Consider the following 14,766-nt stretch of genomic DNA (forward strand, 5'->3'; position numbering starts at 1 on the left):
CCATTGCCTGTAAAAATAAGTCTGTAAGTACTTACCATTACCTGTAAAATAAGTCTGTAAGTACTTACCATTACCTGTAAATGGAGTCTGTAAGTACTTACCATTACCTGTAAAATAAGTCTGTAAGTACTTACTATTACCTGTAAATGGAGTCTGTAAGTACTTACCATTACCTGTAAAATAAGTCTGTAAGTACTTACCATTACCTGTAAAATAAGTCTGTAAGTACTTACCATTACCTGTAAACGGAGTCTGTAAGTACTTACCATTACCTGTAAAAAGGAGTCTATAAGTACTTACCATTACCTGTAAATCGAGTCTGTAAGTACTTACCATTACCTGTAAAAGGGAGTCTGTAAGTACTTACCATTACCTGTAAAAGAAGTCTGTAGGTACTTACCATTACCTGTAAAATAAGTCTGTAAGTACTTACCATTACCTGTAAATCGAGTCTGTAACTACTTACCATTACCTGTAAAAAGGAGTCTGCAAGTACCTACCATTACCTGTAAATCGAGTCTGTAACTACTTACCATTACCTGTAAAATAAGTCTGTAAGTACTTACCATTACCTGAAAATGGAGTCTGTAAATGCTCACTATCTGTGTATATCAGTGGCCTCCAAACTGTGGCTCTTTGGGATCTTTTCCTGCTAGTGACACCAAGAATGGGGTATAATTTCAAACATGGCACTATTCCTCACATTGTCACCAATGATAGGGCACTATTCCTCCCACTGATACCCATGATGGGACACTATTCCTCCCACTGACACCAAAGATGGGACACTATTCCTCCCACTGACACCAAAGATGGGACACTATTCCTCCCACTGATACAAATGATGGGACACTATTTCTTCCACTGCTACCAATGATAGGACACTATTCCTCCCACTGACACCAACGATGGGACACTATTCCTCCCACTGACACCAAAGATGGGACACTATTCCTCCCACTGACACCAATGATGGAACACTATTCCTCCCACTGACACCATTGATGGGACACTATTCCTCCCACTGACACCAAAGATGGGACACTATTCCTCCCACTGACACCAAAGATGGGACACTATTCCTCCCACTAATACCAATGATGGGGCACTATTCCTCCCACTGATACCAAAGATGGGACGCTATTCCTCCCACTGATACCAATGATGGGGCACTATTCCTCCCACTGACACCAACGATGGGACACTATTCCTCCCACTGACACCAAAGATGGGACACTATTCCTCCCACTGATACCAATGATGGGACACTATTCCTCCAACTGACACCAGGATTTTTTTTTTGGGATATTTATTATTTCAAAATTGTCGCTTTTTTATTGTTTATAGCGCAAAAAAAAAACGCAGAGGTAATCAAATACAAAAAAAAAGCTCTATTTGTGGGCAAAAAAAATACGTACATTTTGTTTGGTTACAGCGTCGCACGACTGCGCAATTGTCAGTTAAAGTGACGCAGTGCCGTATCGCAAAAAAATAAAATAGCCTGGTCATGAAGGGGGCAATGCCTTCCGTTCCTTAAGTGGTTAAAAATACCACAGTGCCGTATCGCAAAAAATAAAATGACCTGGTCAGGAAGGGGGGTAAATCTTTCAGGGCTGAAGTGGTTAATCATAAAAAAATTACGTAATCTATCTGGTTGCTTTGTCCCGCATGCACAGGGTTTGGGTTTGGCAGAATTTACAATGTATTGCAGAGCGCGGCGCGCGCAGTGACGGTCCGGCGGGACGCCGCGTCTTCTCCCCGCCCGGGGCTCAGTCTGTGCTGGTGTCATGTCTCATCTGCAGAGCTCTACTTACCTGACTGACAGGCTGGAAGGATGTGTGTTTACTACCAGCAGCAAGAGATTATCACTCGGCATACACACTCCGCCAGACGGAGCCGCTCATCTCCTTCCACATCACCTTCCCGCACACGCGGGACTTGTTTCTGGAGTTCATTAGTAAATCACAGAGATCAGACAGCAGTCTGAGGAAAAGGATTCCGAGGCCAATGCTTGTTCGGCCAATTTTGGCCATGGATGTATCAGTCCCGTCATTCAATATAATATAATTCCATTGCAGATATAGGCCCGGATTCACGTAGGGCTGTTTTACGTTACGCCGCCGCAACTTAGAGAGGCAAGTGCTGTATTCACAAAGCACTTGCGTCCTAAGTTACGGCGGCGTAGCGTAAATAAGTCGGCGTAAGCACGCGTAATTCAAAGTAGGCTGGTAGGGGGCGTGTTGTATTTAAATGAGGCTTGACCCCATGTAGATGCATGGCCGAACGAACGGCGCATGCGCGCGCATGCTCAGTATCACGTCGTATTTACGGCCAAAGATACGCCGGCTCAATGCCTGTGACGTGAACGTAACTTACGCACAGCCCTATTCGCGTACGACTTGCGCAAACGACGTAAAAAGATACGCTTGTTCCGACCTCCATACTTTGCATGGGCTGCGCCACCTAGAGACCTGCTTTATCTTTACGCCAACGTATGTCTTACGTAAACGGCGTAACTAATTGCGATTGGCGTACGTACGTTCGTGAATCGGCGTATCTTGCTCATTTACATATTCGACGCGGAAATCAAGGAAGCGCCACCTAGCGGCCAGCGTAATTATTGCACCCCAAGATACGACGGCGTACGAGACTTACGCCGCTCTTATCTCGGATGTATTTAAGCGTATCTGGTTTCCAGAATACGCTTAAATATACGATGGCGCAAATTCGGACTTACGACGGCGTATTTACAGGTACGCCGTCGTAAGTTTTTGAGAATCCGGGCCTAAGTTGCTTTTTTTTACAGGCAGATCATGGCTGGTGGGAGGGTTCCTCACTACTCCTCTCAGGAGCCTTCAACCTTGATGCATGCAGTGGGGTGGCTCTTGGGGAGGAGTTATGCAAATATCAAAATGTCTTGATAAATGGGTGTCAACCTGGAGGAGTGGGCGTTCCTAAGCAGGCAACATTTGCATAGGTAACGCCCACATGTGATGCTGAGTCTCCGGGATTGAAAGAACTGAAATACAAGGAATGAAATGGGTGGGCCAGGGACAGATAGCTGAGCCACGCTGTGGGTTTCTAAAGACGCACACAGCCAGGCTCAGGAGTGAGCTTGCCGGTGCATCCCTGTAGGAAGCAGCTTCTTATGGTGGAACACGAAGAAGAGGAGGAGGCAAGAGTGCCAGAGAGGGACCTGAGAAGAGGAGGAGCCAGGAGTGCTAGAGGGGGGACCTGAGAAGAGGAGGGGCCAAGAGTGCTAGAGAGGGACCTGAAAAGAGTAGGAGCCAAGAGTGCTAGAGTGGGGACCTGAGAAGAGGAGGAGCCAAGAGTGCTAGTGGGGGACCCGGGAAAAGGAGGATCCAAGATTGCTAGAGAGGGACCTAAGAAGAGGAGGATCCAAGATTGCTAGAGGAGGACCTGAGTAGAGGAGGAGCCAAGAGTGCTAGAGAGGGACCTGAGAAGAGGAGGAGTTAAGAATACTAGAGGGGGTCCTGAGAAGAGGAGGAGCCAAGAGTGGTGGAGGGGGACCTGAGAAGAGGAGGAGCCTAGAGTGCTGGAGGGGGAACTGAGAAGAGGAGGAGTTAAGAATACTAGAGGGGGACCTGAGAAGAGGAGGAGCCAAGAGTGGTGGAGGGGGACCACAGAAGAGGAGGAGCCTAGAGTGCTGGAGAGGGAACTGAGAAGAGGAGGAGCCAAGAATACTAGAGGGGGACCTAAGAAGCGGAGGAGCCAAGAGTGCTGGAGGGGGACCTAAGACGAGGAGGAGCTAAGAGTGTTGGAGGAGGACCTGAGTAGGGGGGAGCTAAGAGTGTTGGAGAGTGACCTCAGAAAAGGAGGAGCCAAGAATGCTAGAGGAGGACCTGAGAAGATGAGGGGCCAAAAGTGCTGGAGGGGGGACCTGAGAAGAGTTGGATCCAAGAGTGTTAGAGAGGGACCTAATAGATACATCCCTGTAGGAAGCAGCTTCCTTTGGTGGCACACGAAGAAGAGAAGGAGGCAAGAGTGCCGACGGGGGACCTGAGAAGAGGAGGAGCCAAAAGTCCTGGAGGGGGACCTAAGAAGAGAAGGAGACAAGAGTGCAAGAGGAGGACCTGAGAAGGGGAGGACCTGAGAAGGGGAGGATCCAAGAGTGCTAGAGGTGGACCTGAGAAGAGGAGGAGCCAAGAGTACTGGAGGGGGGCCTGAGAAGAGAAGTAGCCAAGAGTGCTGGAGGGAGACCTCAAAATAGGAGGAGCCAAGAGTACTAGAGGGGGACCTGAGAAGAGGATGTGCCAAGAGTACTAGAGAGGGACCTGAGAAGAGGAGGAGCCAAGAGTTCTGGAGGGGGACCAGAGAAGAGGAGGAGCCAAGAGTACTAGAAGGGGACCTAAGAAAAGGAGGTGACAAGAGTGCTAGAGAGGGACCTTAGAAGAGGAGGAGCCAAGAGTGCTAGTTGGGGGCCTGAGAAGAGGAGGAGCCAAGAGTACTGGAGGGGGACCTGAGAAGAGGAAGAGCCAAGAGCGTTAAAGATGAACCTCAGAAGAGGAGGAACCAAGAATACTAGAGAGGGACCTGAGAAGGTGCCAGAGAGGGACCTGAGAAGAGGAGGAGCCAAAAGTGCTAGAGATGGATGTGAGGAGAGGAGATGCCAAGAGTGCCCGAGAGGGACCTGAGAAGAGGAGGATCCAAGATGGCTAGAGAGGGACCTAGGAAGAGGAGGAGCCTAGAGTGCTGAAACGGGACCTAATAAGAGGAGGAGCCAAGAGTGCTGGAGGGGGGACCTGAGAAGAGGAGGGGCCAAGACTGCTATTTGAATAAGTGAATGCGGAAAATACCACATTTTGTCCACTAGATGGTGATGAATATCATCGGAACTATCTTTGCTCCTCACCGCCATCTAGTGGCCATAATGTGGCATTTTCTACATTCAAACATTTGAATTGCATAGAATATAGGCAGAGGACATTCGATTTTGCCCCATACGCACAAAACACATTTACATACAGTTTCAATAGATGAACAGCTATGCACATGTTTTATATAAATGCACACACCATAGACACTTGCATGCACATTAAAATTTAAAAAGAACAGTAAAGTGTTTAATAACAGGTATTCTGCCAATCAGGGAGGGGCTTCTTTCTTTTGGAAGGTTCTCCAGGACTGTTGGCAAAGTGTTAGGTGAATGTCAGCTCCGTGCCAGAACCTTATCAGTAATAAAACAAGTTCATATCCAGCCGGAATATTTGGATTCATTTTCCTGGTACAACTTGTCCCCCTCCCCCGCTCCTTCTTTTCTGACTTCTTATAATAGAATTTTATCACAATCAGAGCAGCAGAAGATAAATTTGTACATTAATGGTATCTGCTGGCGTGTGATTTATGAGCTCTTAATGAGACTGTTAACACTCTCTAGTTAACCCGAGTAAATATTAAATCTTATAAAAACAGCCTTTCATTCTCATTCAGAAGTAAGAAAATATTTTTTTCCTCCAATTTCCCCAAAAAAATTGCATTCATGTAGAGCCACCGCATGCCAGCTGTAATCAGTCTTGTAGGAGGAGTTCAAACCAGTCTTGTAGGAGGAGTTCAAATCAGTCTTGTAGGAGGAGTTCACATCAGTCTTGCAGAAGGAGTGCCTGCTTTTGCAAGCTGTTTCAAATGGCCGTTTTGTGCACCTCCTTAGACCCAGTCCGTCCGGAACAGTAGGGCCAGCTGCTGACTTGGCGTTATCCACAGGCAGCTTTACGCTTCAATAAGACACAGAAGTTGAACCCAACTCAATTTTTCTGCCACTAATTGTGACGATGGTGTGGTTCCCAACATGTTTCACCCTACAATGGGGATTCTTCAGGGGAGTTTTAAACAGAAAATTAAGTCCTGCTAAAACACATCATGCGTCTTCGGTAATTAGTATTGTATACTGATAAGTAGAAGGCTTATGGGATTTTTATTTTATTTTTATTATTATTATTTTATTTATTTTTTAATTACTTTTTTTTTATGGGATTTTTAAGGTGCATAATAAATTAACTGAATTATTTATTTATTTTTTAATGCAAATTTTATTAATGCATAAAACACAGTGCAATTGCATTAAGACAGACTCATACAGTACAGTACTTTAAGGTACAGCACAATGGTGTGGTTCACAACATGTTTCGCCCTATAATGGGGCTTCCTCAGGGGAGTTTTAATCAGAAAAATTAAGTCCTGCTCGAACACGTAATGTGTCTTTTGGTTATTAGTATTGTATCCTGATAAGAAGATGTTTTAAGGGATTTTAAGGTGCATATTAAATCAACTGGAAAAAAAATATATTATTTTTTAATTGTATTAATGCATAAAAAACTGCAAAATTGCATTAAGAAAGACTCATACAGTACAGTCATTTAAGGTACAGCACAATGGTGTGGTTCCCAACATGTTTTGCCCTATAATGGGGCTTTCTCCGGGGAGTTTTAAAACAGAAAATTAAGTTTTGCTAGAAGAACATGTCATGCGTCTTTGGTAAATAGTATTGTATCCTGGTAAGTAGAAGGCTTATGGGATTTGTATTTATTTTTATTATTTATATATATATATTAAAAAAAATGTATGGGATTTTTAAGGTGCATATTAAATCAACTGAATTTTTTTATTTAAATGTTATTAATACATGAAAAACAGTGAAATTGCATTAAGAAAGACTCCTACAGTACAGTCTTTTAAGGTACAGCATGAGGGTGTGGTTCCCAACATGTTTTGCCCTATAATGGGGCTTTCTCAGGGGAGATTTAATCAGAAAATTAACTCCTGCTAGAAGACGTCACACGTCTTCGGTAATTAGTATTGTATACTGGTAAATAGAAGGCTTATGGGATTTTTATTTATTTTTATTATTATTATTATTATTATTATTATTATTATTATTATTATTTTTTTTTTATGGGATTTTTAAGGTGCATATTAAATCAACTGAATTTTTTTTTATTTAAATGTTATTAATACATGAAAAACAGTGCAATTGCATTAAGAAAGACTCCTACAGTACAGTCCTTTAAGGTACAGCACGAGGGTGTGGTTCCCAACATGTTTCGCCCTATAAAAGGGCTACCTCAGGGGAGGCTGTCTAGTAAATATCAGAGCCTTCCCAGAGTATATTGCAATAGATAATGGTTCGAGGGTCAATTAGACACCATAAGACAAAACATCGGACTGCAGGCTATCATAGGAGTCATGAAGGGACCAAAGAGTCTAATTTGTAGAAAAAGGTGACCACGGGGATGATAAAAACTCTTATTGGGGACGCTCAGCATAGAATCGGAGATTCCGTGTGGAGTGTGTGTCTCTCCTCCTGGGTTCCATTCTTAATGCAATTGTGCTGTAATTATGTATTAATAAAATGTAAAAACTTTTTATATATATTTTTTTTCAGTTGATTTAATATGCACCTTAAAAAATCCCATAAACCTTCTACTTATTAATGAATTAGGGGGATGCGGTGCTATACTGTTTGTATATTGTCCAAAAGCTGAGTTTTTTCCTAATATTGTATTTTTATTTCTCTCCCCAGGAAGCGGTATCATGTTCGGTGGAAGGCGATCAATTATCTCGGATCCAGAATGTCATCCAGGAGCTTCCTCCTTCGCACTACAGGTAAGGGAGAGAGAGAGAGAGCGCCGAGCTACAGATAAGGGTGGCCCGGTAGACACATGCGATTCGTTTCGTTCCGAATTCATATTCGTCATTCTGAGATTCGCATATATCCGAATACCCCAATTACAATATAAACAAATTTTACCGAATTCAGAAATTCGGACTGGAATTCGAATCGAATTTTACATTGAACCCCATTCGAATTCTCACTACACATATTGCTGAACTCAAATAGCTAGTTTCATGTAGGGTGTCCTAACTTTGCGGCGGCGTAGCTTAGCGTGTTTACGCTACGCCGCCTTAAGTCAGAGAGGCAAGTACATGATTCTCAAAGTACTTGCCTCCTAACTTACGGCGGCGTAGCGTAAATCGGGCGGGCGTAAGGGCGCCTAATTCAAATTTAGCTGAGGGGGCGTGTTTTATGTTAATGGGGCTTGACCTGACGTTTTTGACGTTTTTTTGGAACTGCGCATGCGCGGTCCGCCTACATTTCCCAGTGTGCATTGCGGCTAAGTACGCCGCACGGGCCTATTGATTTCGACGTGGATGTAAATGACGTAAATCCCTATTCACGGACGACTTACGCAAACAACGTAAAATTTACGAATTTCGAAGCGGGAACGGCGGCCATACTTTAACATTACTATTCCATCTATTTGTTGGAATAACTTTAGGCCTGATAAAGCGTCATGTAAACGGCGTATCTGTACTGCGTCGGCCGGGCGTACGTTCGTGAATAGGCGTATCTAGTGATTTACATATTCTACGCCGACCGCAATGGAAGCGCCACCTAGCGGCCAGCCTAAATATTGTAACCTAAGATAGGACGGCGCAAGCCGTCGTATCTTAGATATGTTTAAGCGTATCTCTGTTTGAGAATACACTTAAACATAAGTCGGCGTAGATTCTGAGTTAGGTCGGCGTATCTACTGATACGCCGACCTCACTCTACCTGAATCTAGCTAAAAGACTGTGTTGTGTTATCAGAGTACCATTTAGAAATAATTGCTGTTTTTGTTAACCCAAAGGTGATTTAACCACTTGCCGACCAGCGCACGCCAATATACGTCGACACAAAGCCACGGGCGGGCAGATGGGCATACCTGCACGCCCGCCACATGCCATGGGAGTAGGGTGCCCACGTGTTCCGGATTGCCCGGGTCTGTCCCGCATTGTCTGTCCTGGGTCCCAGGCACCTTTTTTTCCGGGACAATACAATGTCCCGGAATGAAATAGAGGACACAGCCACCACCCCCTACTAACTAATAACTACATTTCCGGGACTGGTTGCTAGGGCCAGCGCTGCCTGGCGTCTTGCAACCAGTGACAATTTTCTCTCACACAGTGAGGCCGGGACTGAGGCCTGCGCCTAGTGCAGCACTGCTGTCCCCACCCACCTTGGCACCTCCTCCTTCTCTGACACCCAGCGGCAAGCAGCAGGGACCGGTGTGATCTTCACTCTCCAGATAGTGACTCCACTCCTTTCCTTCTACACACGTGGGTCATGCAGAGGGAGTGACAGCAGCACTGCATCTGGTGGCAGGCTATGGGTGGCAGCGGCACTGCATTTGGTGGCAAGTGGCACATTCAGCTGACAAATAACCCGCCGCCAAATTCCCCATCAACCCCCAAGACTATATCCCCCCCATCTTTTTATGGGGAAGGTGAGAGAGGGGGTGTGTCCCCGAATGGCAGTTTGGAAATGTGGTCACCCTACCCGTGAGTGCGTCCACGGGTCCCGGAAAACTCGATGTTCCCGGGCGGCCCACAATTGCGGTCGGCAAAGGCAGAACAGGGGAATGAATGCCTTTGTAAACAAGACATTCCCCTGTTCTGCCTAGTGACACTGTCACTGATCTACTGTTCCCTGTGATCGTGTCACTGGTGGCTCCTCCCCCTAACAGTTAGAAGCACTCCCTAGGACACACTTAACCCCTTCAGCACCTTCTAGGGGAACGTTTGCAATTTTGTGTGCTTTCCTGACCCGCACTAGTGTGAACCTGGCCTGACCCTTTTCCAAAATGATGCCACACCTTGCCCCCATGCATTTGTGGGCACGCAATAGCAGATGCATCTGGGTGCCATTAACCACTTAAGGACCAAGCCTCTTTTTCAGATGTGTTGTTTACAAGTTAAAAACATTTTTTTTTGGTAGAAAATTACTTAGAACCCCCAAACATTATACAAAAATATTTTAACACCCTAGAGAATAAAATGGCGGTCGTTGCAATACTTTTTGTCACACTGTATTTGCGCAGCGGTCTTACAAGCGCACTTTATAACCTCACATGTGTGGTTTGAACGCCGTTTTCATATGCGGGCGCTGCTCGCGTATGCGTTCGCTTCTGCGTGCAAGCTCCTCGGGACGGGGCGCTTTAAAAAATGTTTGTTTTTTTTCTTATTTATTTTACTTTATTTTATTTATTTTTACACTGTTTTTATAAAAATAAAAAAAAAGGTCACTTTTATTCCTATCACATTTATTATGCTGCGTACACACGATCGGAATTTCCGACAACAAATGTTCGATGGGAGCTTGTTTTCGGAAAATCCGACCGTGTGTAGGCTCCATCGGACATTTGCTGTCGAAATTCCCGACAACAAATATTTGAGAGCTGGTTCTCAATTTTTCCGCCAACAAAAGTTCTGCTCGGAAATTCTGATCATGTGTAGCCAATTCCGAAGCGTAAAAATCCTATGCATGCTTGGAATCATTGAACTTCATTTTTCTCGGCTCGTAGTAGTGTTGTACGTCACCGCGCCGCGCCCAGGCCTCTGACGGTCATAGAGATGACCAGAAATCTCTATCGTCGCGAGCCGGCGCCGGCCGATTTGTTCTCCGGGCCCCCGATGGCACGGGAGAGCCTGGAGAAGCCCGGCGGAACTGCTGCTATGATCATTCTTATCGTGCACAGAACCGCCGTCAGAAGACAGTGATATCTGAATGATGCCTGTAGCTGCAGATATCACCGCACAAAGTCGAGGACGTCATATGACATCCTTGGGGGACAAGTGGTTAAAGTACCAACGTAAAACAACGGCGGGCGGTCCAAAAAGTAGTTAAAGTTACAGAGGAGGTCTAGCGCTAGAACTATTGCTCTCGCTTCTAACGTTTGCGGCGTATGTAACCTGTGTGTATCTGGCTCTGATACTAGCCGGTGTCTCACCCGCCACTCACCTCCCTGCCGCTCACCTCCCCGCACCTCCCTGCCGCTCACCTCCCCGCACCTCCCTGCCGCTCACCTCCCCGCACCTCCCTGCCGCTCACATATACATCAAAGGGGCGGTGAGATGACTTTTGTTTCCCTTTTGTCCTTTTTTTCTTTTCCTGCTCACATCTGTCACAGCTGTATGTGTTTATCTCTTCCCGAGGCCGCGTTACACAATAGACCGCAGACCTCGCATTGCACTGTGTGATTCATCTCCTCCGCCTCGTCTCAGATACACAACACACATGTCACAGTCACTGTCAGTCGGGTTACTGTCATCCCGCCGTTCCTGGGAAAATAGCATCTCGGTTATCAGATGTTGTCACGCAAGTTTGAGAACTTTCGGTCTAAAATTTGGGGGCCACGGGGTGGAGCTTAGACGGATATGTCCTTGCATAATCATTTATCATTCAGCCCTGGTTCACACTGGGTACGATTTGGAACGATTTGAGATGCGATTTGACATGTCAAATCGCATCTCAAATCGGCGGCAATTGTCGGCAATGGCACTGTCCTAATCAGTGCGACGCCGCATCTGCGATTTCAAAAAGTAGTTCCTGTACGACTTTTTGCGATTTCGGGCCGCGATTTACATTAAATTGCGGCCGAAATCGCGGCAAAATCGCGGCCGCGAAATCGCGGTAAAATCGCGCATTTTACCGCGATTTTGAATTCGCAGCAGTGTGAACCTAGGCTCAGGGAGGGATTTCCTTTGTTGCATTTTTTAAGCACTCAACCTTTGCTGCCAGTAATCTCTATTTGTACCCTCCTGTCCCTTTTGTATTGAACTGTATTTGTGCTGCCCCACTCTACATTGTAAAGTGCTGTGTAAACTGTTGGCACTATATAAATCGTGTATAATAATAATAATTTGTAGGTATTAAAAACACGTGGTCATGGGACGGCTGTACACAAGCGGGAAAGCCTTAGGGATCATCACACCGGCGGCATGCAATATTGTTTGCATAATGGTGGTGCGCACAATTTTCAGCGTTCAGCGCTGTCGCACTTTGAATTACAATTGCGCGGTCGTGTTACACTGTACCCAAATGACATTTTTATCTTTTTTTTTCTTTACACAAATAGAGCTTTATTTTGGTGATATTTAACCACTTACCCCCGGACCATATTGCTGGTCAAAGACTAGAGCACTTTTTGCGATTCGGCACTGCGTCGCTTTAACTGGCAATTGCGCGGTCGTGCGACGTGGCTCCCAAACAAAATTGGCGTCCTTTTTTTCCCCACAAATAGAGCTTTCTTTTGGTGGTATTTGATCACCTCTGCGGTTTTTAGTTTTTGCGCTATAAACAAAAATAGAGCGACAATTTAAAAAAAAAAAAAAATGTTTTACTTTTTGCTATAATAAATATCCCCCAAAAATATATATAAAACGATTTTTTTCCTCAGTTTAGGCCGATACGTATTCTTCTACATATTTTTTGTAAAAAAAAAATCGCAATAAGCGTTTATTGATTGGTTTGCGCAAAAGTTATAGCGTTTACAAAATAGGGGGTATTTTTATGGCATTTTTATTAATATATTTTTTTTACTAGTAATGGCGGCGATCAGCGATTTTTTTTCGGTACTGCGACATTATGGCGGACACTTCGGACACTTTTGACACATTTTTGGGACCATTGGCATTTTTATAGCAATCGGTGCTATAAAAATGCATTGATTACTATACAAATGCCACTGGCAGTGAAGGGGTTAACACTAGGGGGCTGGGAAGGGGTTACGTATGTTCCCTGGGTGTGTTCTAACTGTAGGGGGGGTGGCCTCACTAAGAGAAATGACTGATCGCTGTTCATACATTGTGGCCTGCGAGAGAGCCGACGTATAGCTACAGGCTCTCGCGCAGGGGAGCCGCCCTGCCACCGTAAAACAACAGCGGCTGGTTAATCACCACTGGGTTTTTTTTTTCTGTCAGTAAATTTTGTAAATAAGTAATTTTTCTCCTTCACTGATGTGCGCTGATGAGGTGGCACTGATAGGCTGCCCTGATGGGCACGGATAGACGGCACTGATAGGCTGCAATGATGGGCACGGATAGACTGCACTGATGGGCACTGATAGACTGCACTGATGGGCACTGATTTGGTGGCACTTATAAGCACTGATAGGCTGCACTGATGGGCACGGATAGATGGCACTGATAGGCTGCACTGATGGACACTGATAGGCTGTACTGATAGACTGCACTGATGGGCACTGATAGGTGGCAATGGTGGGCAATGATAGGCGGCACGGATAGGCAGCACTGAGTACACTGCTGGGGCTGTACTGTAATCAGGGCACTGATGATCAGTGCCCTGATTACCTGTACAGGTCTCCCCTGCGAGGAGATTCCGCTGATCGGCTCTCCTCATCACCCAATCAGTGAGAGGCGAGGAGAGCCAATAAATGGCACTTCCGCATTTACATGTGATCGGCTGTGATTGGACACAACCGATCACATGGGTAAAGCACCGCGTCATCGTCTCTTTAACAAGATCGGGGGTTGCACTGTGTACTAGGGACATGGCGCGACCGCAATCACTGCGCGCCTCCGCGGGCGTGGCAGTTCTGCACCGATGAGTGGGAGTTACCAGAGCTTTGGATGGCTATCTGGAGCGGCAAGCCCAAAGTTACCTGTGGGCACATGCAGGATTGTTTTTTGTTGCCTTCCTCTGGATCAACTGTGGATAGAGGATTGAGTATTTGGATTTCTTTCTGTCTGTTTTTTTTTTCTATTGGTTGAACTAGATGGACTTTAGTGTTAACAGGACCCATACAAAGTGAAGGTTTTTGCCTTGTCTTTGCATTGGACAAAGCTGTCTAATGCAGACCTGTGAGGCTGGTGACCTCCATGATTAAGCACTGGGGCGGGGTGAAACGCGTTGGAGCATTGGCTTGGATGGAGCGAGCTGAGGCTGCTTTTATCTGTTGACTGGGAATGGTGTGCGGCTGCCAGAATATCTCTTCATCTCTGCAGTGAACAGTCCCTTTAACTCAAAGGCTGTACACTAAGGGCCAGATTCTCGTAGGAGCGCGTATGTTTGCGGCGGCGTAACGTATCCGATTTACGTTACGCCGCCGCAACTTAGACGGGCAAGTGCTGTATTCTCAAAGCTTTTGCCTTATTAAGTTGCGGCGGCGTAGCGTAAATCGGCCGGCGTAAGCCCGCCTAATTCAAATGTGGGACGTGTTTTATGTTAATCTTCTGTGACCCGACGTGATTGCCGTTTCTCACGAACGGCGCACGTGCCGTCCGTGGAAATCTCCCAGTGTGCATTGCTCCTAATACGCCGCAAGGACGTCATTGGTTTTGGCGTGGACGTAAATTATGTCCAGCCCCATTCACGGACGAGTAACGCAAACGACGAAAAAAATTTAAATTTAGTTGCGGGGACGGCGGCCATACTTAACATTGGTACGCCACACTTACGCCACCATATAGCAGGGGTAACTATACGCCGGGAAAAGCCTAACGTAAACGGCGTAAATTTACTGCGTCGGCCCCGCGCACGTTCGGGAATTCGTGTATCTTGCTGATTTACATATTTTGCCGCGTAAATCAGCATACACGCCCCTAGTGGTCAGCTTAAAAATGCAGTTACAATCCGACGGCGTAAGAGACTTACGCCTGTCGGATCTAACAGATATCTATGCGTAACTGATTCTAAGAATCAGGCGCATAGATACGACCGGGCCGGACGCAGAGATACGATGGCGTATCTGGAGATTTTTTTAGGGTAGGGCTTATATTAAAGCACTCCTGGAAAATCACGCTAGGTCTTATTTTCGGGGGAAACACGTTAGGTTATGGGCTCTACTAGGTTTACATGCATCTACAGACATTTCCCCCCAAACTAGAGATTTTTTTCGGAGTATCCAATCAGCCCCGGGACAAACAGATTTTCATTTTTTTCAGGGTAGGGCATTCCTGGAAAATAAC

General features: G+C 45.8%; 1 protein-coding gene across 1 annotated transcript in view; it reads left to right on the forward strand.

Moving 5' to 3' along the window:
* The window catches only part of ARHGAP31 (Rho GTPase activating protein 31), a 252,314-nt gene that overhangs the window by 181,617 nt on the left and 55,931 nt on the right, over window positions 1-14,766 (forward strand). The window contains exon 4 of the mRNA XM_040339105.1: window positions 7,538-7,620. Within this exon, the coding sequence (XP_040195039.1) occupies window positions 7,538-7,620 (83 nt within the window). The remainder of the gene's footprint in view (window positions 1-7,537; window positions 7,621-14,766) is intronic.

Source organism: Rana temporaria, chromosome 2 (genome assembly GCF_905171775.1).
Source record: "Rana temporaria chromosome 2, aRanTem1.1, whole genome shotgun sequence".
In the NCBI taxonomy this organism is placed as follows: Eukaryota; Metazoa; Chordata; class Amphibia; order Anura; family Ranidae; genus Rana; species Rana temporaria.